This window comes from Chaetodon auriga, chromosome 15 (assembly GCF_051107435.1).
Source record: "Chaetodon auriga isolate fChaAug3 chromosome 15, fChaAug3.hap1, whole genome shotgun sequence".
Taxonomy (NCBI): domain Eukaryota; kingdom Metazoa; phylum Chordata; class Actinopteri; order Chaetodontiformes; family Chaetodontidae; genus Chaetodon; species Chaetodon auriga.
In genome coordinates this window covers 8808560-8834279 of record NC_135088.1, presented here as the reverse complement: position 1 = coordinate 8834279, position 25720 = coordinate 8808560, and the positions used below count along the sequence as shown (strand labels likewise).

Below are 25720 nucleotides of genomic sequence, written 5' to 3'. Positions count from 1 at the left end.
AACAGCAACCCCCAAGATGCTGTCGTGTGGAAAATATTGATGATATATTTTTTTTCCATTTGATCTACAATAACAAAATACAGCAGCCTTAACCCACTGGGCCAAAACTTATTTATGTCCAGTGTGACATATCTTGCAGTGAATGGAACCAGTATGGCCAAAAGCTGTGACAGAAGTTAAAGGAGCTGGGAAGTAAAACTTGGCAGAACGGCTGTTCGGGTAGGATGGAAGAGGAAGGAGAGCCAAGGCCATGCTGCTGTTTATAATGTGAGACTTATTTTAGAAGCCTCTAAATCTGTTTTGACAGGTAGAACACTCGTGGGTTGACTGGTACTGTCCCCGATGCCAACCAGAGGCAGACAAGAATGGCAAAACTCCACGGTGTGCTCCGTCATAATGCATCAGTCCTGTATCAGAGCATACTTACCTTTCAGTATCAAAGGCAATGACACTTACTCAATATCACAATATCATTTTTTTTTAATCAAATATTGACTAAGAAACAAAGCACAGACATCTCAGTCAAACACATTCTATCATTTATATTATGCACTTTACTGTATATTCGTTCATGCTTTCTGTCATTGTTGAGTAACGCCTCTATTCCAGCATGAATTGCTCAAAATAATTTGATTCCTGATGAAAACAAAACCATTTTGAACAAGAACTGTTACCTGATATCTGTCCACAATACCTAAGAGCAACCTCATCTGATGTTTTTTTGTCCTGTTTAAATGCTTTGGTGTTACAAGCACCATCACTACCCTCCAGAATGAGATGTATTTTCATGTTGACTGTCGTTTTGTCCAAAGCTGCTAAATATCAAGTGGGTGGAAATCTCATTTTGGAACAAACAAACTTCACAAACTCTTCAGCTGCTGATTGTTATTTTAGTGCTCATGCATCTCACTCAGAGAGTGAAGAAAGCTGCTTCAGAGAGGAGACCCTGCAAGTACCAGATGCCTACTAATTTGTGATCTGTGCAGCAGTCGTATCAATGGGGTGGCAGGAAATTGAATTAGATTAATTAAAGGAATTTATTTAGTCTTGGGAATGTTCTGAGGAAATGTGCGCCTCAATGTCTGCTAAAAATAGAGCTATGTGTGTGTGTGTGTGTGTGTGTGTGTGTGTGTGTGTGTGTGTGTGCTTTGTGCTCACTCACATGTTTGGTATGTCATGTGCAGAAGGAGCAAAATCGCCTCCCATCTGCCTATTTGTAGACAAGACGAGCATATATTCAAAATAGCCTTCTCCCTTGCTTTCTCCTCTCTCCTGAGCCTGAAGAGGTGCAGAGAGAAATCTTAATTGAGGGTACAGTAGGTGGTTAGAGACGAGGGGTTGCTGGAGTAAAGGAAATTCAGTAGTTTTAATCCACTCATCCACCCAGGCAGTGACAGCAGGATTACAGTAGAGACTTTATAAAAGAAGGCAATTATGACAGCATATGGTAATACACTGCCCTAAATTCAATTACCCTCTCTGGCACTTTTCAATTTTCTTTCATTAAGTGGATTAAGAAGAAAGACATGTTCTTCAAGTTTAGAAATGATTAAAAGTCTAAAGGAAGATGAGAGGCAATGGAGGGGAGGCGACTAATTTCTACTTGATGATTAGTCATGGGTGTGTGCTGTAGGAATTCATGTTGCGTGCATCAAATTGATTTTGTTCATCATGAGGCAGAGAAATGATCCATGTCGGGTCTGCACAGCTGAAAGGTTTCTTAATGACATTTTTTTTTTTTTTTTTGGGCTTATTGTTTTTTGTTTTCTCTTTTCATTTTTTGTTTTTGCATTAAATGACTGTAATAGAACTGCCTTGAAGCTGTCTTGGAACAAGCAATTTAACATAAAGGCTGGAATTTAGTTGCCAGCGTTGCCTTCAACAGGAAAGAAAATGTTAGAGATGTCACAAAGTTTCCTGGCGAGACATTTTTTCATGCAACCTTGCTGAGGGAACTGCTGGCCCAAAGATTTCTTGTTGTATTTTTGCCCTGAGACCCATAACTCAATCAGTTTCTCTGTCAAAGACACAAGAGGCCGAATATGTCTCCTCTGACAACATTCTCCATGCTGTTATTTTTCCCTTTTTACATTCTGTAAAGAATTCTATAACTCCAGGCTGGGAGCAGAGCCAAGTCTATATAATTTAGCTCCTTTTCACACCGCACCAGTTAATCTACGATTATAATTCAAACATTGTTATGGATGCCAGAGGTGTTTTGTTTCAGCACTGTGGCAGAAATAATCTAGTTTTAATAAGCCCTGGCTAAGGGATTTTTACAGATGTGACAGAGGAACATTGGTGTGACTTTTCACGAAAAGTCAGTTTGATCATTCTATATTTATAATCTGTGCCATCTGAATTCATATTTACTGTATTTTGCTGTTCCTGTTGGCTATTTCTCTTGTGCCTACCAGACTTTCAAAAAGAGGAAAGAGCGGTGCAGCGGATGAACAATGATTCCTTTCTTACTGTTCCCCATTTGTTCCCTTCCATTCATCACAGGTCAAACTCACATCTGTGATGCTCTCTCTGCCTCTCATTCCCTCCCATCCCTATTTCCTCTCAGCAGAGGTCATCAGCCTATTACTCTACATTATCTGTCATCATCAAAGAGGATGGATCCACCTGCACTATTTGGTTTCGGCAGGCAGAGTGATTGATCTGTTCCTCTGTCTCCTAATGAAAAAGACTACCTTTGTTCTTGCTTGGGAGCCCTGTGCATGTCCAGTTAAATCACCTTCTACCGTCTGTCTCTATTTGTTACTATTAGACTACAGTTTTCTCTCTCGACTGTGGGTCAGAACCCAGTAGGATATCATACCTACCCGTGGTGGGCAAAACCAGGCAGTAGTTTGAGATGTTTGAGATGTCTAAGCACATCTCTTTGTGAATTCAACAACATTCAACCTTTTTTCTTTTTCTTTTTTTTTTCTTTATTTATCATTATTAGTAAAAGAACAGAATATTTCAAACAAAGAATTATTATGTGTCCTTGCACAAAGCGACTGACCTTTTAGTGCTTATTGGTACTTTAATTCCGTTGTGTATGCATCACCATAAAATCATTTAATAGCTTATTCATTAGTATTTGCACTGCATCCATGCTGGTGTAAAATGTTCTATAGGCTAATGCTGATGTTCTTTTTTCATCAGAGTAATCCATAATACAGGAAAGTCCAAGCACTTCAAATTTTTTGACCTTTAGAATTGCAATATTTATGTTTCTGTAATGTTTTTCTGCATAAAAGCCAGGATTTCTAAAGCAGGCAAGAGGATTGCATAAGGGCATGTTTAAGCACGAGTCTAACACTGCAATTACTTCAACCAGGAAACTGTACAACAACGGATATCGGAAATCATGGTACTTACTGTTTTCATAAATTCATACATTACCCCAGTTTGTAATTTAAGCGTTTGTGAAAAGTATGCAGTACCAGCAGTCGTCTGTAGAGTGTGCACATTTTCTGTAAACAGTATTTTGTTATTGTCCCTAACGGCTTCCCGTCGGCTACGTACCACCCCGGAAGATATACCTTTCTCCTGACACGTAGCAACCTCAACTAAGTTGGCAGGGCTCTGGGTAGATTTGTCAAACATCACAGGTAAGTGTGGACATTTGTGATGATTTTACAGTTTAAGAATAATCATTGCGTAAGAAAAGGTAAATGAAGTATTAAAGCCACTGCTGACATTATCCGCACGACGTGCAAACCCGGTCTCCGTAACTGTTAAAGCTAGCATCAGCTGAGCGGTTAGCTAGCTGCAGAGTGAGCGGTGCGTTAGCCACCCAAAGATTAGCAGCTTTTGCAATATTTTGACAAGATTGTTAGCTTATCCTTTTAGGTGGTTGTATGGTCGAGTCGTTAGATAGTGCATACAGTCGGTCAATAATAACTGATTCATAATAGACCAATGATTTTCAGTTTTATCTTGGCTTTCTTGTGTGAAGCTACGTTAGCTAGCTGCTTTAGCTCACAGTTGTATTAAATGTATACGGAGGCACTGTTAACCTAACTAATGAAGCAGTAACGGTACTACCGCTCACCTAAGCGTCAACTTAACGTTAGCTAGGAACTTAGCTAGTTAAATGTAAAACGAATGGTTCGTTAGAGAAAACGACTTCCGTTAGGTAGTTTATTTTAGGCTAATATTTTGTCCAGGGCCTATCTGTTTGCAAGATGTAGCCATGAAATGTTTTGCGAATGATTTACAATGTTACGTAAAACGTTATTTCACCTAATGGGTGCCAACAAGATTATTTCCACTGGCATAATGTTGTTTGTTCACTATAGCAGCACTTAAAAGTTTAAGAGTAAAAGCAAAACAGTGTAATATTGACTACCATCTGTACCACCTCACTGTGATCATCCCAGCTGACAAGTGATGTTTCTTGTTCTGCCTCTGTGTTTCAAGCAGACTGAGAGATGTCAGGGTTTGACAATTTCAACACAGACTTTTACCAGTCCAGCTACAGTGTAGATGAGCAAAGCCAGGGCGGCCAGGCCGGCTATGGCTACAACAACGCTGAAAACCCCTACAACAAGTAAGTGAAGAAGGTCCTCCTCACATGATGCTTTCTCTACTGTTAACACCTTCAAGAGTGACGTTATTACTCCATTATCTGCCATTTCCAAAGACTATCCAAACATTTTGTTGCCTGAATGAACACACTGTTTGGCAGTTTGTTTGTTTAAGGTGTGTTTGGAAATTACATGAAGTTAAAGGGCAAGGCTGCAGAGTTTTAATGTTTTGTTTTTTATCGTCTAATTGAAACAACACACTTGGTATGTGACGTTGCTGTTTTAAGATGAAATAGGCACGCTGAGAAGTCATATTAGTGAAAGAGCACTGTTGAGCATTATTATTTCGTGTTTCCTAGGCCATATGGTCAGTATGACTACTCCCAGCCGATGGGCTACTCTTCCCCGGGGATGATGCAGCCCCAGCAGCCCTACACAGGACAAATCTTTCAGCCCACACAGACTTACACTCCATCTCCATCACAATCCATGTACAGTAGCAGCTTTGACGATGAGCCGCCGCTGCTAGAAGGTGGGTGAACGACAACCTGGAGGCCATGACTTCTACCTGTTTTGCTCTTATACAACTCCTCTCTTATAATATTTCTCATTTAGGAGTGCAGGGATATTGCAAGGGGACTGACTATGAGGGCACAGTCCACACTGTGCTAAAATTGTTTGTTATTATTCTTTCAGTTGATTGCTTTTGATGTATTTTTATAACTGATAAAACATTGAAATGTAGCTGGTTGCAGCTTCTCAAAATTGAGGATTTGCTTCATTTGCTCTGTTTCATGTTACTGCGGCTTGAATGCTCTTGTTTGCTCAGGTAATTTGAAGTAAAGTGGAGAAATAATCAGTTAATGAAAATGATAATTAGTTGCACTGTTCACCGGCTTTTGGAATAATTGCAAGTTACTTTTACGAGAGCGCCAGTTGAATTCCTGAAATCTAAAATTGCAGCGTTCCTGTTGAAATCAGTTTTCAGTATCACTTCTAGGACATGAACCTAAGATCTGTTCTTAAGGCGTGAAATTAAAGTTTCATTCACCTGTTGCAGACGCTAACAGAGTCAAGTTTTGATAGAATAGAAGGGACTGATGGATGAAAGGTTGGCTACTTGACAGTGCGACTACAAAATTGGCAGACTTAGCTTTTCCAAACTTTGGCAGTATTTTCTTTCAACTTACACACATGATAAAGCCTTTCATTGGCATACATGCTGTGCAGCTGAATAATTAGGTGATTGAGTAATCAAAGAAGTTTTGTTTTTGTTTTTGTTTCTGTTTTAAAGGTGTAAAAGGTGTAAGTCTGAGAAAATGCCTGAATATTCTTTTGAATTGCTTTTTAAAATAATACTGATTAGTGAAAGGGAAACCTGTCTGCCATGGTGGCAGGTTCCCTGAAAAGTTTACCTGCCGCAGCCAACATTTAGCCTGTGTTTGTCCAGTGGGAGGCGCTAATTTCATTCCCTGGACTCACCTCAAGGCTATTCTGAGAAGAACTCACACTTTAATCCCAGAGAGAGTCCTTTCTGTCTTTATCCTCTTACAAAGTGCTGAACGTAAAGTCTGAGAAATCCTGGAAGAGAACTGTTTCTTTATTGTAACTCGCTGAGGGTGTTTAAAAAATACTGATAAAAAAAAACTACAGTGTTGCGAATCGTATTGTCATTATCATCCTTTTTTAAAGTTCCAGTACAACTCCTGAACTCCTCTCCTTGATCACAGAATGTCATCCAATGTGTCTGATGTGTGTTTTCTCCGTCTCAGAATTAGGAATCAACTTCGACCACATCTGGCAGAAGACCCTGACGGTGCTCCATCCAATGAAGGTGGCGGACGGCAGCATCATGAACGAGACAGACCTGGCTGGCCCCATGGTCTTCTGCTTGGCCTTCGGAGCGACACTTCTTCTGGTAAATCATTTGGTTTGGTACAAACACATCTAAATCTGTCATCGTGGAGGCGTGTGTATCTGACTGTGCGGATGGATGTGTGTTTCTTTCCTTTGCATTCACAGTCAGGTAAGATCCAGTTTGGCTATGTGTACGGTATCAGTGCGATCGGCTGCCTCGGCATGTACTGTCTACTCAACCTAATGAGTATGACGGGCGTCTCCTTCGGCTGTGTGGCCAGCGTGCTGGGATACTGCCTCCTCCCAATGATCCTCCTCTCCAGCTTTGGAGTCCTCTTCTCTTTACAGTGAGTACACAGGCAAACCTGAATCAAGCAAAGGCTTTCCTATAGACTATAGACCACGCTACTAGACACTGTCTAGAAGCATAAACTTCCCAGATAGGGTTTTGGTGTATTAGTACGGTACGACTTTAAAATGGCCACTGGTTGCTAAGGTTCAGCAAAGCTTAAGTGTGATATTTATGTGTAGGACTGTACAAATGCTGCATTCATACAGGCAAGTGTTAAGATAATCAGAGGCTAACTTCCTGTTTCCTGCTTATTCTCTATAGGGGCATGGTGGGGATTGTATTAACGGCAGCAATCATTGGCTGGTGCAGTTTCTCAGCCTCAAAGATCTTCATCTCGGCATTAGCGATGGATGGGCAGCAGCTGTTAGTTGCTTACCCCTGTGCTCTCCTATACGGGGTCTTTGCACTCATCTCTGTCTTCTAAAAGAAAAAAAAAGAGTTTAAAACAACTGCTCCATCGTTTCTGTAATTTCAGTGGAATTAGTGTCAGTGGAATTAGTATAATTATGGGCTAATTACATTGTTATTACAGAGAAATGGGAGCTCCTGTCCAAAATGGCACCAAGGATTTTTTTGTCTTTTCCTTTCTTTTTTTTTTCTTTTATAAGCCTCCACCTCTCACTACATTCTGACTCGACCATCTGCTGGCTGGAGTTTGTGTCACTCATGTCATGTCTCTCCGCCTTGCTCCCCTCACACATCTTAAAGGAGAGGACTGTCAAATAAACCGCGCGAAAACTAACTTTCCTGTGGACCATGTTGAGCCTTAAACGTCCGACTGCAGTCCTATGATTTTAAGGACATGAAGGGAAAGGAAGCGAGCAACTACTTCACACAATGGAAACCTGGGGAGACTGTTTAATTTGGACACAGGCGGGAAAAGGACCACCCCTCAGCCAACCCTGCAGCCCAATTTAGAGCCAGTGGAAATGCCACGTACCGTGATTTTTGCAATAGCTGTTGTGAGCCATTTGTGGCAAACACCTACAGCTGGAAGACAACAGGAAACATCAACTTTCCTTCTGCACAAGACTACAGTAGCTCATTCTACTTCACCCAGAAAGGGTGGAGTAAAATGAGGCGGGTCTCCTCTATATTTTCTCCAGGACTGAGGAGCCAGGAATCTCATCGTTTGCTCAACACAGCAGTGACCTGATCGTCGATGTAAAAACAGCAGCTGCGCTCAATCTTCTTCTCATGTAATGTTTTATTATATTCTCTTGAAATTCATTTGAGTTTTAATGCCTTTCAAGAAGACATAAATACTGATTGCGCACAAGTATTTTCTCAAATTTCCAAAAGCAGACAAATTTGATTGGACATTGAGAATCAATAGTCTGAGAGATGCTGTATATTTCCAACTGCAGACATGTCTCCATAGATTGTTGCATCCTTTGCATTTCTTATATCTTTATTTTAGAGTCGACTCACTTTGTATGCTTTGATGTGTCATCTGTTGTTCATGCCTTCCCGTGCACATTAAAGTTGTCTTTGAAGGTTATCAGCCGTGTGACATTAAAAGCTACATTGAAAAGTCAAGCAGATAATTTGAAGACGCGATATAACCTCTGTTAGAGGGAGACAGAAACAAGGACTGTATTTGTCCCGTGGACTCATGGCTGGCTGCTGTGTGGCAGAGGGACGGCTGGTGAGCCATGGAAGAAGTGGGTGTATGATACATAATGACAGTTTTTAACAGCCTGGGGGAGATTTTATCACAGCTGGTTGCTAGATCAAAAGAAATAATCTGCGTGCTTTGCTCCATACTGCTTTTATGGCTTTTTAGGTCAGGAAGACCTTCAAGGTTTAAAACAAGGTTTGTAATTATATGAAAGGTGAGTGCAGACATTTCTCTGTGGACTTGTTTGCACCTCCAGCGCTAAAGCTTGGTCAGGTGAGGGCAGCGTTAACCACACAGCACCTCTCCTGCTTCACCCCTGTAATGGAATATTTCCACTTCTAAAGTCATCAGCTGCAAGCACTCTTAAAAGCTTTCTACCTCTCACATGTTCAGGATGGGATTGGGTGATTTGTGGCTACTTATTGAATTTTGCTGTTAAATGTTTGTTTTCTGTTTATCTTCAACTAGGGAGTCGTTATTGACAGGAACAGCATGTTTGTCAGTAAAAACATCACCTTTACACCCTGGCACACGATGCAGGTGCTACTTATTCACAAGCTCACGTAAACATACTTTAATCCATGCATGATTCTTCCCTAATGGTGTAGTCAGGATCAGCTTTTAAACAAAACACACACACTTCCTGGTATTATATCCCAGACTTCTGCGGTCATTGTCATTACATTTTGGTCTAATTTAGTCATCTGCATCAGTGGAACCGTGGTTGTTGAGGTCAGTTGTGTTTGACAGATTAAGAACCACAGCTGTGTGTGCAGGGGATTGGTCAGACTACATTAAAACCGCATTGATTGACTTCCTTATTGTAAGAAAAGCTTCTAAATGCAAGATCCCACATCATGTAAACAAGGTTAGCAAGAAGAAATACTCAGTTTTATGGTTAGCACACAATCCTGTGTTTTTTCTTCTCGCCTCTGGGTTTTCTTTGCACTAACATACACAAAACGCACACACACACACACACACACGGGGGGGGCTTCTTAAATGGACGGTAACCCACTTAGGAGGAATGAATAATTCAAAAATGAACATGGAGTGCTTTTTCTATTCCAACAAACTTGACATCAAGGAGATATTTTGCATTTGAAGCAAACCTAGCAGGAGCAGTCTGCCCTCACAGGCTGCTCTCTGGTATGACCAAGTGTTTACATACAGTGTGCATCTTCTGTGTGTAGAATCTGTCTTGTGCATAGACTTAAAAAGAAAGAAGAACCAACCTGAATTTCAGCACCACTTACATTCACTTGTATGTATGAAAGTGTTCAGTGCTGCACTTTCGTGGGTATTGATTTGGTTTCTCTCCAAATAAAACATTGTATATGCCATGAGTTCTTTTTGCAACTCATTTCACACACACACACACACACACACTCTGCGGTGACGGGAGTGCTTCAAATTATTCTGCAGTTTCGCGTCTTCTCAGCTCTGGGGAGCTCAGAAACAGTTGAAGGCATTGTCAGTCGGACAGAAGTGAGCAGGATGTTGACATTCACGCACCATTCGTGTATGTACACTATCTGGTTTCAGCCAGTTTGCAGTCGGGTTTCAATATCTCGCATCTGGATTCACTCAGGGGCATCTTACATTCTCACATTTTCCTTCTTCTCTTTCCCTCAGAGAAGGAATTCATTCCAAAATTCCAATTTTTTCCTTTAAAACGGGTCCTCATTCAAACCTCTTCACCATCTGATCATCCTCTCCTAGGGGTTCACGAGCGTTTCACAAAGTGCTGAAGTTAGAAAACTCTCGTAACTCTCACAGCGAAGACACATTTATTTAATGCATTCCTGTGGTAATATTTAGAGAAGCAAGACAGCGTGACTCACTCCCTGTGTGTGTAAAATAGTGCCATTGAAAAAAAAAAAAAAAAATCACATTACACTCAAAGTTTCTTCGCGCTGTTTTTAAAATCACCAATGTAGGAGGACAAAAGGCCACATTTTGGATAAAGAAAGTTGCATGTTAAGAGCATGTGACAGTGTTGCTCAGGATCACGCAGTTACGCTCTAATATGCACAGCTGTTTGCTTCTCAAGTAATGAAGCACTGCAAAGAAGCAGCAAACTGATTTGACAGGCAAATGTCACGATCCCTGTAAAGGTTGTGCTCAGATATTACAATGTGATCAATCACTATTCAGGATGCAAACAACAGACTCTCCTTGTGTTAGTAAGGAAGGTCTCTGAGGCTGTGAAACGGCACCGGCCAATGACCACTGAGGTTAGTATAATTCCCATCATTCCCATCAAGAGGGAGGCAGGAAGTTAGCTTTGGATACCTGTTTGGACTATGTTCGAAGCTTTGGCTTGGCCTAAACACAATCTGCAGAGATCGTTTCCTGTATGTAGAGAAAAGTGTAGCTACATCTGTGAGCAAAAATGTCTACATTATAGGAAATGAATATGGTCATAAAGTCAGTGTCAGTACAGAATTTTGATTAGTCCTTTTCCCGGCTCTTGCTATATTTTAGTATTTTATCCTTTCATTGGGCCAGTGTGGTTGCAGAATTTGCTGAATATGCCATCCTTTAGCAGCTGCAAGGCTTCTTTATGCGCAGTGTTTTGACATTATTTCCACACACACTTGGGTTATTTGTCAGGCGGATTTAATGGAGGTGACAGTGCGTATCTTCCCAGTTAGAACAGGTAATGAGCCAAAGCGTCTGCACTTGTGTTCCCAACACTAATGCAAAATAGCAAAAAGAGGGATGAATAACAGAAGCTTGAAGCCAGAACCTCAAACTAGTTGACTGTTTGAGATGTTTGTTCCGTTCCCCACGTGGAATATTTACTGTCCAAAAAGTTAGAAAGCTTGATTGGAGCCAGATGGCTGCTGAAAGGGCAGAATCAGCACCAATACAAGCGAGGAGTTGTGTCTTTCTGTTTTGCATCACCTCCCGGAATATTTACACCCCAGCACCACTAGATGACAGTGTTGAGTTATATATAACCTCCTGGCAGACTGCGTATTGTTTTTGGTGTGTTCACATGGCTACAGCCTGACATTTCCCCTGGAGCAGTGACTACATCCCCACTTCTTTTTTTGAGACTTCCTTAGAGTCATTATCAGGAAATTTATGGCTCACTGTGGATCAGATCAGCATCTTTGGGGAGCTTCAGTCTGACCCACCCAGCTCACTGCTCAGACTGTTTCATGGGAGAATTGTTTACACATTTATTCGGTTGGCTCTTTTTTTTTCTTCTTCTTCTTTTTTTTTTTCAGTTGCTTAGTTTGCAGGCACTGCTCATCGTACACAACATAGCAGAAAATGCCTTTAAGTGCACACATTTATTTAAGTGCCACAAGTATCCTGAATACACATACTGTGCTTTTACCATGGGTGGGCCCTGAGAGATCCCTAACAGTCCCTAAATTTGTCCCTGTAAACACCTCCTCCCTCCTGCACGATGTAAGACCATCACTGTTACAAAATGTGCAACATTTAAGTGAAATGAATGGGAAAACTGCAATAAAAGAAATATTGCGGAATGATATAAAACGCTTTAATTTTACGCCCTGGAAAGAAAGTTTTATTTGTATTAGTCATCACTGGAATGACCACGGTCCTCCTGCTGCTGCTGTTCCTCCCATCACTCCTCCTTCATACCGATTATTAATATTAGCATTAACAATGCAACTAATCATAAAAATCATCATCACCTACGAGCAGTTTTAGGAATAGCTGTGTAGTTGACTGGTCTGCTCATCTCCGGGGAATGAGGGCCACCGTACCATTATGTTACCTAATGGAGGATAATCTCACCTCCATCTGGCCGCCCTGAGCCGCAGTCTGTTCTGCCCAGCAAGCTGGCCCGGCTGACTGGTGAGTAGCAGCTAATGATGAAACCGTCTCCTGCTCTGCTAAAAAGAAATACATGGAGCGAAACAAGCTGTGGGGATGGAGGCGAGGGTGAGGACAGCAGGGGAACAGACGGGAGTTGTTCTAAAGACTAAAAAAAGACAAAACATAACCTAATTTTTTGTTATAAAACGGCACAAAATGAGATTTGCACAGTAATATCATCAGAAAATGGAATGATTCGTGATGGGCAGGTTACAGGGCTACTGCGACTAGCCTGCTTTTGCAGTTCATTTCATTATATTTTATAGCCTGTCTTTTTAGTGTGAGCTTATACAGGAGTCTTGAGCATAAAGTAATATCAAGACAACAATATGCATTTATACTTCCTATGCTATTAAATTACACTTTAGTATGACACAGATTCTGTTATATTGCTTAAAGCAAAATTATATTCACTGTGTTGTTATAGGCAGCCGTGGCCCATTCCACTGCCACTATGAGCTTTAAAATAGACAATATTTTCTGTCAGGCCAATAGATCAACATTAATGTAGTGACAGATTTAAAAAAATAAAAAGATTTTTAATGTATGTATATGACATTAGTGGTGAGGGCTTGAAAATATTAATATGCATTTTGTCATTTATCATATTTGTTATATATTTATGACAGTTTATATGTTTAATGCAAAAGACTAGTATTAAAAAACATTTTTTAATCTAATTTAGGTCCTTGTTTTGCTTTCCATTCCACAAATTCAGCTCTCAATGGTCTTGTTTCCAGACAGATGTCTTCCTAATGTTGTTCCTATGCCTCCATGTGGGCAAATAAATAAATAAAGTAGCTGAAAATGACCTGTCAGTAGTGCACAGGGCCATGTTACTGTTATAAAATGAGGGAGGTTAATATGTAATATTTTCATATTCTAACTCATCACTCAAAATTAGACTCAAAGTTTTGCTGAATGATTTCCGAGAATGAATCCACTGACTGGTGTGGTGTGTATGATGTATAATATTTGTGACTTTGGTAACTCCTATTGGAAATATAGAAAAATATAACCTCAAACTGCTCAGATGGACATTTTCCTGAAACCAGAATCATTTTAAAGATGCCCTAGTAACTAGAAATGCCACAGAAAGGAGCTTTGACATTAAAAACATCATCGTATCAAGAGTGAAGCATACAAGCAGTCTACCCCTCTACCCTATCCTCTAAAAACTCAAACTAATTATTTTGTAAAAGGTGAGAAGGTGTCTGTTTTTAAATGGCCGCAGATGCAGCTGGATAGAATAATAGATGTGGCCTGTGTACACGATGCACTCCAAAAAGCTTCACAGCAATGAGGCTGATTAGGGTGTTATCTTCACTGAGGGAGCAGACGAGCGACAGGTGGAAATGTAACGATTGGTATTCAGCAACGCAGCGCCGCCTTTTAATGCATCTGCAAAGCCAACAGCACATGAATATTCACTGAGCAACTGTTAGCACAGCACTGAGTGTGATTTGCTCCTGCACCTCATTAGGCTAATTGTCCTCCCTCATTGCACTGCGGACTCTTCTAACAGTCGATTCAGAACTCAATGAACTAACGCAAACACTGCAAGGGACGATCAGCAGAGTCCAGCTGAGAGAACCTGTGATTTTGTATGTGTGCGTGTGTACATGAATGCATGCTCATATGTATTCATGGGTGTGTGTGCATGTCGTGTGTGTGTTAATGTACTGCTCCACAAGCATAACATTTTATGGAGGTGCCTCTATGTACATGCAGTGTGTTTGTGTGTTTCTGGGGGAGATGCAGACAGGAAATGATAACGCTCAGCTCGACAGATCATGCAAAACATGTTGATCTTAGTCTAAAAACATATACATGCATAAACTAAACATGTCACAAGACACACAAACGCACATATATAACAGACAAATGGACACAAGCATGTTTAGAAACACACACAGATGGCTTCTATAAGCGTGAAAATGATGGTCAAGCCACATTGATTTCGGATGGCTAATGTGCAGTTGCCTGAGCTGCAGCCACTTACTGTTGCATGGCTTTTATGAAAGCTCAGATGGACGTCTAAGAACAAAAACCTCCGTATGTGAAATGTGTTTTCTCTGCAGACTAACTCTTCACAGTTCAGCACAAATCAGACGGCAGTGTGGATGTTGCCTGGAAGTCCTTTTCACAGCAGGCAGTGTGACATGCCATAACAGGAAAAACAGACATGGAACTAATAATTTTATTGGTGGCAGCATTTATTTAAGGTGTTCCAGGACCCTGGCATCACAACTCGCTGGCATGGCCTCCTGGGACATTTAAATGGCATGGAGTCTCCTTAAATGTTATGACTGTGACGTTTGATTTTCCTACTGTGACGTCAGAATGGCGGGCTTTAAAATAGGCATACAGGCAATGGCGTAGTTCTCTCATTCTTTCAGCATCATGCAGCAACTTCATCTTCGGAATTTGCATAATTGGTGGATTTACGCAGCTATTTTCATCTAAGAAAATCTTAAATTCGTAAGAGCAAATATTTGCAAACTAGTCAAACAAATTCATGGAAAACATCATTCGAAGGCATGGATCAATAGTCCATTGTTAATTCATCTGGACAGATGTTCAAATGCTCGTTCTGCTGTCTGGGGGAGAAATAAAACCATGTGAGAATTCACCCCTGAGCAACCATTCCACTTCTTTATAGAAATAGCACTTTCTCTTTCAACTCCCTGTGCTGCCTGGCACCATCTACTCCAGTCGAGGAGAAGAGATTCTTCACTCCTTCAATCGATTCCCAAACCAACTTCTCCTCTGCCTTCTCTTGATTTCTCACAAAATGTGTGTGTGTGTAGCATGTATCTCTGTGTTTGTGTGTGTGTGTGTGTGTGTGTGTGTGTGTGTGTGTGTGAAAGTGCTCTCCTCTCTTCCACAGAATTGGGTTTTCACTGAGGCAATGCAAAAGAAAGAACTGCGAAGTGATCATGAGCAGATTTTCAATGGATCATTACTTACTTATAGAGGAATACAGGAAGATGAACTGAAGCACCTGATGCTGAGTCAGCCAAGCAGCGTCTGGTTGATGACAAAGGAATAATTTCAGCACAGTGTTACATCATAATTTGTGTATTATAGTCATATGAATCTATTTTACCCATAATGATTTAGCTTTGACATACGTAACGCGACGGATTCAGCCTGAATGACAATAATTCCCCCCACCATGACAGACCGTTTATCAGTATACTCTATTTAACCTCTCATTAATCTGCCTGGCTGTCTTATGAAAGGATTTTATTGTTCACTTCAAGCACTGAAATTGTGTGCAGCTTCAGATTAGAGCAGCTACAAAGACCGGAAACCCATCTGGTCTTGCTGGGGGCGTTCTTATTCAATATGCATGACATAAGCATAGTAATTCAGAACATCAGCTTACCACAGCAAGCAGCAACTCAGCTGACAGCATTCCATATTTTTGCTTTCATTAGTAGTAATGTGACTCATCATTTATATTGTGTCTTCCCTCTAACTTCTGCTCACATGGTCACGCCAATGTGAGACATGGGATTGTGGGAATAACACGCAACACCTAGTGCAGCTCATCCATATTTTAAGTTTATAAGCCACAAATGTTGCCACTATTTATGTGTGTCTCTCTTTTTTTCTTGCAGTACCCAATGTAATGAAATATGAATTTACTTAATCATCTTGCCTATTTATTTTTTAATGAAAGCTATTGCGTCCTATTTATAGACAGGGTTATGCTTCTCTGTAAATTATGCAACAGCCCCATACCATTGCAGCTGAACGATCAAAATCTCAGACATGTGCACAAATAGAAGAATGAACAGGCCAAAGAAGCGTCTTAAGTGCTGAACTTGTAACTCTGTAAAGTTTTAAAGGCAATCCTTACACAGTGTTTGTCGTCTGCATTATACTCATTGCAGCACTGGTGTCTAGTGATATGACCCTGAACTTAAGTCAGCAGCTTAGAGTATGTTTCATGTGGTCTTCAAAGGCTTATACAGTAAATGCAGTATAGCACATAGCACACATGTAGTGCATTGTTAACATGGTCTTGAGAAAGCATATACCTCGTGCACATTTCATGCTCCTCTGCTGTCTAAAGAGAACACAGACCTTTTATAATCTATGGATGATGTTTGCACCAAGCAGTGAAATAAACAAGATTTTTCTTTTTCTATCACCTTTGTTGTTTTTTTTTTTTTGTCATAGCCACTCCCTCACACAGCAGTCAGCATTTATTCTATAGTGCTCAGTGGGCTAAGGATAACATCATGATTATTTCAGGAGTCATCAGCTCGGTAGTTACAGCTCATGCTATGGCAGCAGCAGTAGCTTGAACCACTCCCTCTTCTCCTCGGGAACCTGGAAGTAATTGGCAGCATGTCAGAGAGCTGCAGAGGGATCTATGGACCTTATTGCAACTCAAAGGGAAGAGCTCAAGCAGAAGAAAAAAGAATTCTGCCAGGGCTTCGCATAACCCCGTGCCTTTAATTATTTATAGAATGGCTGGTGACAATCGTAATTCTGGGTCTGATACTATGGACCAAGACACAGCCAGAGAGCCTGTGGGAAAAAAAAGAAGGCAACAAAAAATCATTTTTTCAGATATGAATCATGCAAAAGCTGGTGTACAGTCAACAATCGCTACAAGGTCAAGCTTTCACTGGATAGATGTTCCATCGCTGCTCTATTTGCCAGAAATTAATTTAGGCCATCAACAGGGAGAGGACACCGGGTCTCTTTAGGGGAGTTTGTGCAATGTGATCTGCTGCAACACCCTTTTGTCTTTCAGCCTGATAAGCTTTATCTTATTAGTCATTGCACTGGGGCCCTAAGTCCAGAGTCTGGCAAGTCTTGTTGGCATATTATGCAAATAAGACCCCTTTACACCTGTCATTATCATGTGTCTCATATCCAGATTGTTGTAGATATAATTCAGTCATATAATCTGCACACCTACTGGTTGCATATCCCAATTACAATCTAATAAACCACTGTTTTCATTTTTTTGATTCCAGAAAACCTCATAGAGAAATGTTAACAGCTAACAAGCTAGTGTTAGTCATTTGTTTTCAGTACAGCAAGGGGCGCTGGGCATTGAAATATGACTGCCAATCAAAGCATGTGCTCTGTGGCTCAGCAGATACTGCACAATGAATGGAGAGTTTCCATACTGTAGTGGAAACAGCTCGTCTTGCCAAGCAGTTGGCATTCGCCGGACTACTGTGCACCTCATTTTAATGGACTTGATTTAATCAGTTGAGTTTTCTCATGAGCTGACTTGCACATTTCCATGCAAGACATTTGTAAATATGAATTTCAAATGTATAATGTATGGTACATATATGATATACCGTACATGCACACACAGATCTACTCTCCATTGTGGTTGTTTATGTGTGTTTGTATATAGACTCATGAGCACTCAGCGGTTAGCTCAGTGATACAAATGAAAAAACTCTGTTAGATTGCACTGCGTTCTTCCTGCATTCCTCTCAACCTGTGAGAGACTGTGCAAGGTCACTAATTAATGGGCAGAGACTGTGCTGAATAAATCCCTGGTATTTAGTGAGTAATATAATGTACTAAAATACAAACTAATTATACTTTCTGTGCAGCGGGCCACATACTTGTCTTGGCAAGTAATGTGCTATTGGTTTTTTGTTTGTGTGTGTGACATCGATATAACCAACATATTTACTGTTTTACCAGCACTTTTTACTAATATAGTCCCAGATCTGTCAAATTATATTGTTAATCGCAAAGATACACATTCTTGTGTCGCCTATAAACACAGACTGTGTGATATCCAACAAATATTTCTGCTACCTCATCTACAGTTACTGTACTGCTAAGAACAGCCCAGAGTGAATGCGAATGCAAATTTAACAAATTTAACAAGCTGTCTTAGAAATTGCCTGACTGATTAGCTATTTTGGTAGCTAAAACTGTAACACACAATGAAAAAGTTTGCTCTTAGAACTCATACAATATAAATCATGCACATATTATTATCTCAGTGAGGGTATGCGCCTTTCATATTGTACACCAGCCCTACGGAAGGACTACTAGTAACCACAATATGTAGGTGCTATAGTGGCTATAGGCAACAGTGAGAGAAATTAACCACACAAAGGAACAAGCTGGTGCCCTAAAACTTATGTGCACAAAGTTGAACAGTTGCTCCAGAGAACATTTCCGACCAGCAGCATGATGGGTAACAAGCCTGAGATGAAATCTACAATTACAGTTATGTGTTGAACTTGTTCTTGATATTCATCATAATGCACAAATGCAATCATGGCAATCATTTGACTGTTTCACTTCCTCATCATTACCCCCCCACCCCCCACGCCCCCACCCCTCTCTCTCTCTCGCTCTCTCCTCACAGTACTGCACAGGCAGTGCCTGTCTCTGTCTTCAGCCATGCATGAATGATGCACAGCTTAATAGCAAATTAGATCATTGTGCTCTGATTGTTAGAGCACTAATCACCTAGAGCAGACTTTCTATCCGCCTTTCGAAGAGCAAAGTAGGCTATTAACGTGTGGCATGGTACCAGGATGATGGCATGGGTGTATTATAAGAGCTGGAAACTGGACCCAAAGATGGCGCCTATTCAGTCTAATAAGAATTGTTGGCCTGGTGCATATGCCAAAAAGTTTCTAGCTGCCCGGGGTATGCAGCACACTGAATGTGCTTAGTACAAAGATGGCCTATAGCAGAAGAAATACCCATTATAAGCTGCACCAATGGTGCACACTTTCTGTCTCCAAAGTTGGCACAGTCGCCTCTCCTGCCATCCTCAGTGGGCAACACTAACGCACAGCTGATGGACTATTTGATGCTCATGTCAAAACACAGTACAAATTTAATGTTTGCACCTCATTTGATGCTTGTTTTTATCTATTATCTTGGTATGCTCACTCAAGATTTCCAGATCTTGCAAGTGTGTTCCTGAGACTGAGACAGCTCTCAAAACAAAGTTCATTTTCCCCTGATTTGTCAGTCTGAAAAATGACATTTTTGTGTCAGAATTTTGGGAGAATATCTGTGATATCATCCGATTGTGAAAACTGGCTTCAGTATTTACAGTCTGCTCACGTTCACTTCTTCCATCATAGTGAACAGACTCTGGACCTCCTAAAGGACTGGGCCAGTGGAAAAATCATCTGAGAGATACAGGAAATGACTCTCTGCTTAGCAGCTTAAAAACAGGACTTTTCTGGCCTTATTTTCTGGACAATAGGCCACACAATGTACTGTCAACAACAACAACACAACACTTTTGTGCTTTTTAATTGGACTTTTATATCAAATTGAGCATAAATGAGAGGATGTGCACAGTTCAGGACAACATGTTCAGTCCACTGCCACACTCACAAATGACATCCTCTGTTGTGACATGTATGCCGGGCACCTTTACTTTTCGGCAGCCTGTTTAAGACATTAAGGACCTTGCAAGACTTTTGCTCTGCTGTGTTGGCCTGTTGCTATGCTATTTCTGCTGTAACTTGCGTCTGCTGCTGAATACTTGTTGCATTTCATAACCAAGCTCCTCTGCCAACAGTCTGATGATGGAGGGCTTTGTGGAGAAAATAGTCTCGCTCATGCTCTACATCTATGTTTGCCATATCAGCTATCTGCATCTTCAGCCACACTGACAAATGATTGTTTCTACACCGAGTTGCTTGGGTGCACTGTTTCCCTTCCCCAAGCTACTGTCTGTGTTGGTGTTTGATGTTTGCCACATCGATGGTTTGTAGTTAGTGTTTGTGTTGGTGTGCTTGGCAGTAGCTATGGGAAATAAGCTACCACTGCTCCTGGCTGTAGTATTGAACTGTTTGGATAGTCTTGGTGTCTGCTGGTTATTAATTTTTGGCTCTTGTGCTGCTGCTGTCTGAATGCATTTACAGCACATTTAACGTATTAATGCATTAACTTCTGCTGATCTTATTTTTCTCTTAGGAGTTGTGGTGAAATATGAATACTAAAACTTGAGCATTATATGTGATATTGGCTGAATTTTTGTTTTTAGATTTATTTCCTTCTTGGTTGTTGCCATTGTTATGGTGGTGGCAGTTTCCATTAGCTCTTCGGGCTTCTGTTAAAAGGTAATGTCATGCTCCATTGGGAATTACATTCTGTACATTATGTGTTTTCATCCAGTTTTGTAATTGCACTGTGTATTTCCTGTTTTATGTCTTTAACACTTGATTTTATATAAGCATTATAATTCTGTAGATCAGCTTAATCGTAATGTAGACATGACTGTTGTCCATTCATACAATGTGATTGTTCTGCTGCAATTTTGCTTTCATGTGAAACTAGGATGGCTTTTGTCACACAGAGGAGATATAATCATTTTCACTCTTCATGTGACATAACAATTCAAAAGAACAGACTGTCTGCTACAAGGCATGATCTCGTGACATCAACATAACCATGTCCAAGTCATTGCTGCTGCTTTATAGCAGATAATTCTCTGGAGATGCTTTGTTTGCAGCCGGTCTTATGTGAAATATCCACGTAACACATTTCATATAATACAAGGAGCCAGGCTCTGTATTTAATGCATGTTGTTTATTACTGGCATTTCCAAATCTCTCCTGTGTGAATGGTTGCACGGAGTGATGAGGTCAGACCCCCAGACGACAGAGATCAACCCTGTACACATTATACGTATTCACATAATACTTTCAAAACATTCTCTCTGTTAATATTTGGATTAAGCTCAGTAAAATCTTCCCCATCCACTTAACACTCAGATTAGAGGCACTCATCCTTCCATCTTGGGGCAAATTGTGCAGCGCATCCTTCATAATAGCTGTGTCCAACCTGGAGTAGGCATGGGAACATTCTCTCTGGCTGCATCCTAATGGCAGATTAAAACACCATGGGTCTAATTGACGCTAATTGACACATCTAATTACTCCTCCTAGATAAACAAGCTTCTCATTAGTGCAACAATTAGCCAGGTAATGAAACCCTTGTTTTTGGTTGACTTCTCAATGTCATAAATGATAAAAGGGAAGGGACGGATCAAGATAAAATACTTAGGAAACAGGGACATCTCTGAACAAAGGGCACATGAGGCACATGTCACCTCTAGGAGCCTTAATTTCAAAGCAAGAGCGCTCACTCTGACTAAAGTCCTCGTTCAAGAAGATTTCAAATAAACAGACTTTGCCTACTCAATTTTGCCAGACGGTCAAATGAAGGTTTCACATTTGAGATGATATAATGTGTCCCCACAGAAGTTCTGCCTCTGACACAACTAGCACACTCCTACCACAGTCACCTCAACAAGACTTTTGTTTGTTTGTTTTTTGGTGCAAATACAACTTGACTGCTCATAATGTGAGCTTAGGGAGGTTTTATGCTATGACTGACCCTCGTCCCTTGTTAGATAAATCATACTGTGTGTTCATTAGTTATTAGTTATGTTTACGCTATGCTTTGCTGGTGCTGATTTCCATTAATAATAATATTCCATTGTAATGTTATTGGGTGATTAAGAGTGGCATACGTATGTTAAAAAACTAATTTCTGCTTGTTGGTCAATGTGAAGCTTTGCTTAAAACAGTAAAAAAAATGTAAAAAAAAAGACATTTTTCTACTGAGTGCAGTATACAGTATGAAAACTTGCCTGCCCTCTGGCATGAATGTGTTTATGCTTCTGTGTTGTTAGCTGAGATTGATTGCAGTTTATATATGACCCTCCTCATTCTTCTTCCTCTTTGGAAGACATTGATTTCAGCTGAGTCCTCCATCCTAATGAAGTCTTCAGTGTCTATAGCGTCTTGAGCATTTTTATGTCTCTACACTCACACCTCATTGATTAGAGAGGGCACCATGGAGAACACATTATCACTGAGAGACCATTACAATCTAGACTGGACTTCTTTTTTCCTCCCATTCAGATTCATAATTGTTGTTTACTGTTTTCACGTCTCGTTTTCATGTCTCTGAATGCCCAGTTGATGAATAAGATATACTGTAGTGGCCAGCAGCCAGAAGCAATGTTTTATCTACTGAAATGATGTTACTCTGACAGAACCAAACTTGTCTTAACCCACATATTTTGAAGCCATAAAAGGTATGCTTGCATATCCAGTGTTTGAAGTAAAAAAAAAAAAAAAAAAAAAAACTTACTTTAGACTTAAATGTGCTTGCTTTTCATCTGGAAACTGAATTCCCAAATAATGTACCTCAGTTTCCCCTAACCCTAACCCTGGTTTATGGGGGTAAACCAGCTTAGTTTATGAAAACGTTGTTTGCCATCATCATAACAGCACAGTGGACCTTTATGCATTCATGACAAGATGTTTTTCAGTGCATCCTTGCACTATTATGTTCTTCTTTACAATTTGCAGAAAGAATGTGACTCGCGTATAGACACTGCATGTCGATGTTCATTGTTGCTTTTCTTTTTTTTCACCCACTTGTATGCACGCAATAGTTCTGTTTGTTTGTACATATCTTTGTTCAGCTTTGTTGTCCTTGTTTTTAGCTGTATGTCTATTCTGTCTCTTTTCCTGAGAATTGTTCTGCAGCACAGTTCTTAATATAACTACACTGAGAGAAACAGGTCAGTTTCCTTGTAGGTATACACATACTCGGCCCCTGGGGATGTAAAAGTGTGTACGGCCTGAACATTAGTGGCTAGATTGCTCATAAAGTCAATGAGTTGAAAATGTTTCAACTTGAGTAAAATTTTTGTGCTTAACTCAAAGGTTCATGACTAAAATCATTAACGTACTAAGAAAAGACAAGAGACAGGGTCAAGAGCAAAGTCAAGAGGAAAATGATAGGATGAGCTGGAGTTTGAGAGGCTGAGCTGTCAGCACACACAGACACAGTCCATACTTATGTAGTGTGTCAATGTGCGTTGACAGCTCAACACGTATAAACACACTCCACACTTACAGAGTGTGTCTACGTGTGTTGACAGCTCTACACACATAGATAGACTCTATACTTATGGTCATTATATACATTGCTAGCTATGTCACAGCTAACCTCTGTGCAGCTAGTATATCCGCTGTTTGGAGCGAATGCGCAAAACGAATTCAATCCGATTTTGCACGACGAAGAAAAACTGGACGCTTGGAACAAATAAAAAGAACAATGTGTACATCAAAGACACATTTTAAGAGTGCACAATAAAGTCAGACTGAAAGAGCAGTTTGCGGTTATTCCGTTAAATCCACGGCATCAGATGAAAAGAATGTGTGAATGTGTTGGAACTGGAGGAGCAGAGTAGCAGTTTGATTGATGATGGAAATTGTGGTGTAAAGTTTCAGTTGGTGTGGGTTGGCCGCTGTGTGACTCATCCCATCACATCACCATCATCCAAGAATACCGTTTTCCCATCTGGGTGTGTGCATGTGTGGGTCTGCCTATTTCTGTGACCCCTTCCCCACCGCCACCACCGACAGTAAGCCCTCCTTCCAGCATGAATCAAACTCTCTCTTTGATGACTCATATTTGAGATCTGTATATTTATAAGGGGCCAGTGAGCAGAAAGGAGAGAAAAATCATGACATAAGTCTACAGAATACTGAACAAATGGACTATATCTAAATGATTTCATAATGCTTTTAGTAAAAAAAATATGCCGACAGACATGTAACAAGAAGGAAAGCGTGCATATTCAATGCACAAAAAAGGACTGACACATCCTTCGGTTTCTCAAGGTGTTTGTTTCCAACTTCTGAATGTGCTGCTGAGATGAAGGCTGACTCATTAATACACAAATCACGCTTCGGTTTTATCATTTTGAAGCAGCACACTGCATGTGAAGAGCCAACTCATTTCTTTCAATCGATCCTTCATTTGCACGGGGTTCTTTCAACTGCCTCTCAGCCTCCTGGCATAAGACACAGGCAGTGATGTTGTGGAGAATATGAAAGTGAACGAATTAGCCAGAGTGGATGGTCACAATAAGGATAGCAACCGTTCATACAAAAGAACGCAACTGCATTAGGAGCAATTTAAGATTTACAATGACAGAAGGTGGACGAAGGTTGCAGCAGAACTTCCTTTGAACGCAACACTGGCATATTATCACCTTATGAAATTGATGCATGTTAGCAAACATTTGCCTGTTCGCACATCACATTAGCAGTCACCTGATGAATGTAAGTGCATGCTTCTTATGCAAATATCTGGCTTTTCATCTGCTAAATGCTCAACCAAGAACAGTATAGTTGCAGGCCATGAAACCAAACAAGCTCTCTAAAAGACGGTGCAGCGCTCAGCAGAACTTGGGAAGCTGCAGAGCATCTCTGAGTTCATCACTGCACGTGACACATGATACATAATCACTTGATCCATTCTTAATGTGAAAATATTGATTACTGCAGCTTTAAAGGCATTCAATTTAGAATCATATTAAACAGAGAAACACAGAAAATCCTCTCATTTGAGAAGTTGGAATCTGCAAATGCCATGGCCTTTCTAACTCATAAATGATTGATTCATGTTTTTCTGTAGACTCATTAATTCATTGACTAATTATTTTAGCACCATAGTGAAACTTACTGTCTATCAAGCTGATACTACTTACTATAGGTTAAATGATGAATTTGTATCATGGAAAAAGGTGAGTGCACATGGGCTTACCTTCAATCGTCACACCATGTTTGTACCCAAAATGAGCAGTCCACTGTCTCCTCCAGGTGTGAGTATTTAATAAAATCATCCTCTCTCTTTCAGTTTTTCAGCGAGTCTTCTCCTTTGCTCACAGTTCTTATCTCACTGAAACTGAAACTTTGTGTGTCTGTGTGTCCGTGTGTGTGTGTGTGTGTGTTGCTGCAAAGCACATAGGCCACAATTGGCAGTCAGGGTTTTTTTTTTACGATTCGGACAGCAAATACAAGTGCCTTTGGCAGAATGCAGTCAGCTCAGATTCTTTAGTCGGACACAGTTGTGATCTTGTGTGTCATTTTGTTGTGAAACCTGAGGTTGGTGCTTCTAAAACAACATCTGCCAGCTTTTCAGATAACATTCAGTTGCTTCCAACCTGTCTAACCGGAAACGTTTTAGATAAAAGGATCACGTTTTATTGCTGCGATGCTGCTGTAGTTGCATGATTTGAATTTTTCAGCGCTGCTGAAACATCAGGACGGTTAATGCCTGGCCTGTCTGTGAGTGTGTGCGTAGCAGTTTGGTGTGGATGCATGCATGCATATATGTGTGGGGGTAGATAACTCATGCTGTGGGGACATAAATGTGTTTACATAGTCACACTGTGGAGACTTGCCTTGCCTATGGGGACAAAACACAAGTCCCCATAATGTAAGTCATTTAATTTTAGGGTGAAGACTTCAACTAAGGTTAGAGTCAGGGTTAGGTTTGGGTAAAAGCGCAGTGCGAAGGGCACGGGCTCTCGGGAAAAGGGTTAGGGTTAGGTTAGGGTTAGGGTTAGGCAAGTTGTTGTTTTGGTTATGTTAAGTCGCAAGGAAATTAGTATATGTCCGTGTAATGTCCCCAAAAGTGTTGGAAACACAACTCTGTGTG

General features: G+C 40.6%; 1 protein-coding gene across 2 annotated transcripts; it reads left to right on the top strand.

The window, feature by feature from the left end:
• The first annotated feature begins 3509 nt into the window (after positions 1 to 3509).
• On the top strand, positions 3510 to 8233 carry yipf5 (Yip1 domain family, member 5). Of its 2 annotated transcripts, none has more exons than XM_076750886.1 (6): positions 3510 to 3605; positions 4420 to 4546; positions 4883 to 5055; positions 6296 to 6441; positions 6546 to 6727; positions 6994 to 8233. In XM_076750886.1, the coding sequence occupies exons 2-6, from the start codon at positions 4428 to 4430 to the stop codon at positions 7154 to 7156; spliced, it is 783 nt and encodes a 260-aa protein (XP_076607001.1). In that variant the 5' UTR covers positions 3510 to 3605; positions 4420 to 4427; the 3' UTR covers positions 7157 to 8233. The 2 variants fall into 2 exon arrangements, with proteins under 2 accessions (XP_076607001.1, XP_076607002.1); XM_076750887.1 differs by having other exon boundaries at positions 3532 to 3605; positions 4417 to 4546.
• The last annotated feature ends 17487 nt before the right edge of the window (positions 8234 to 25720 follow it).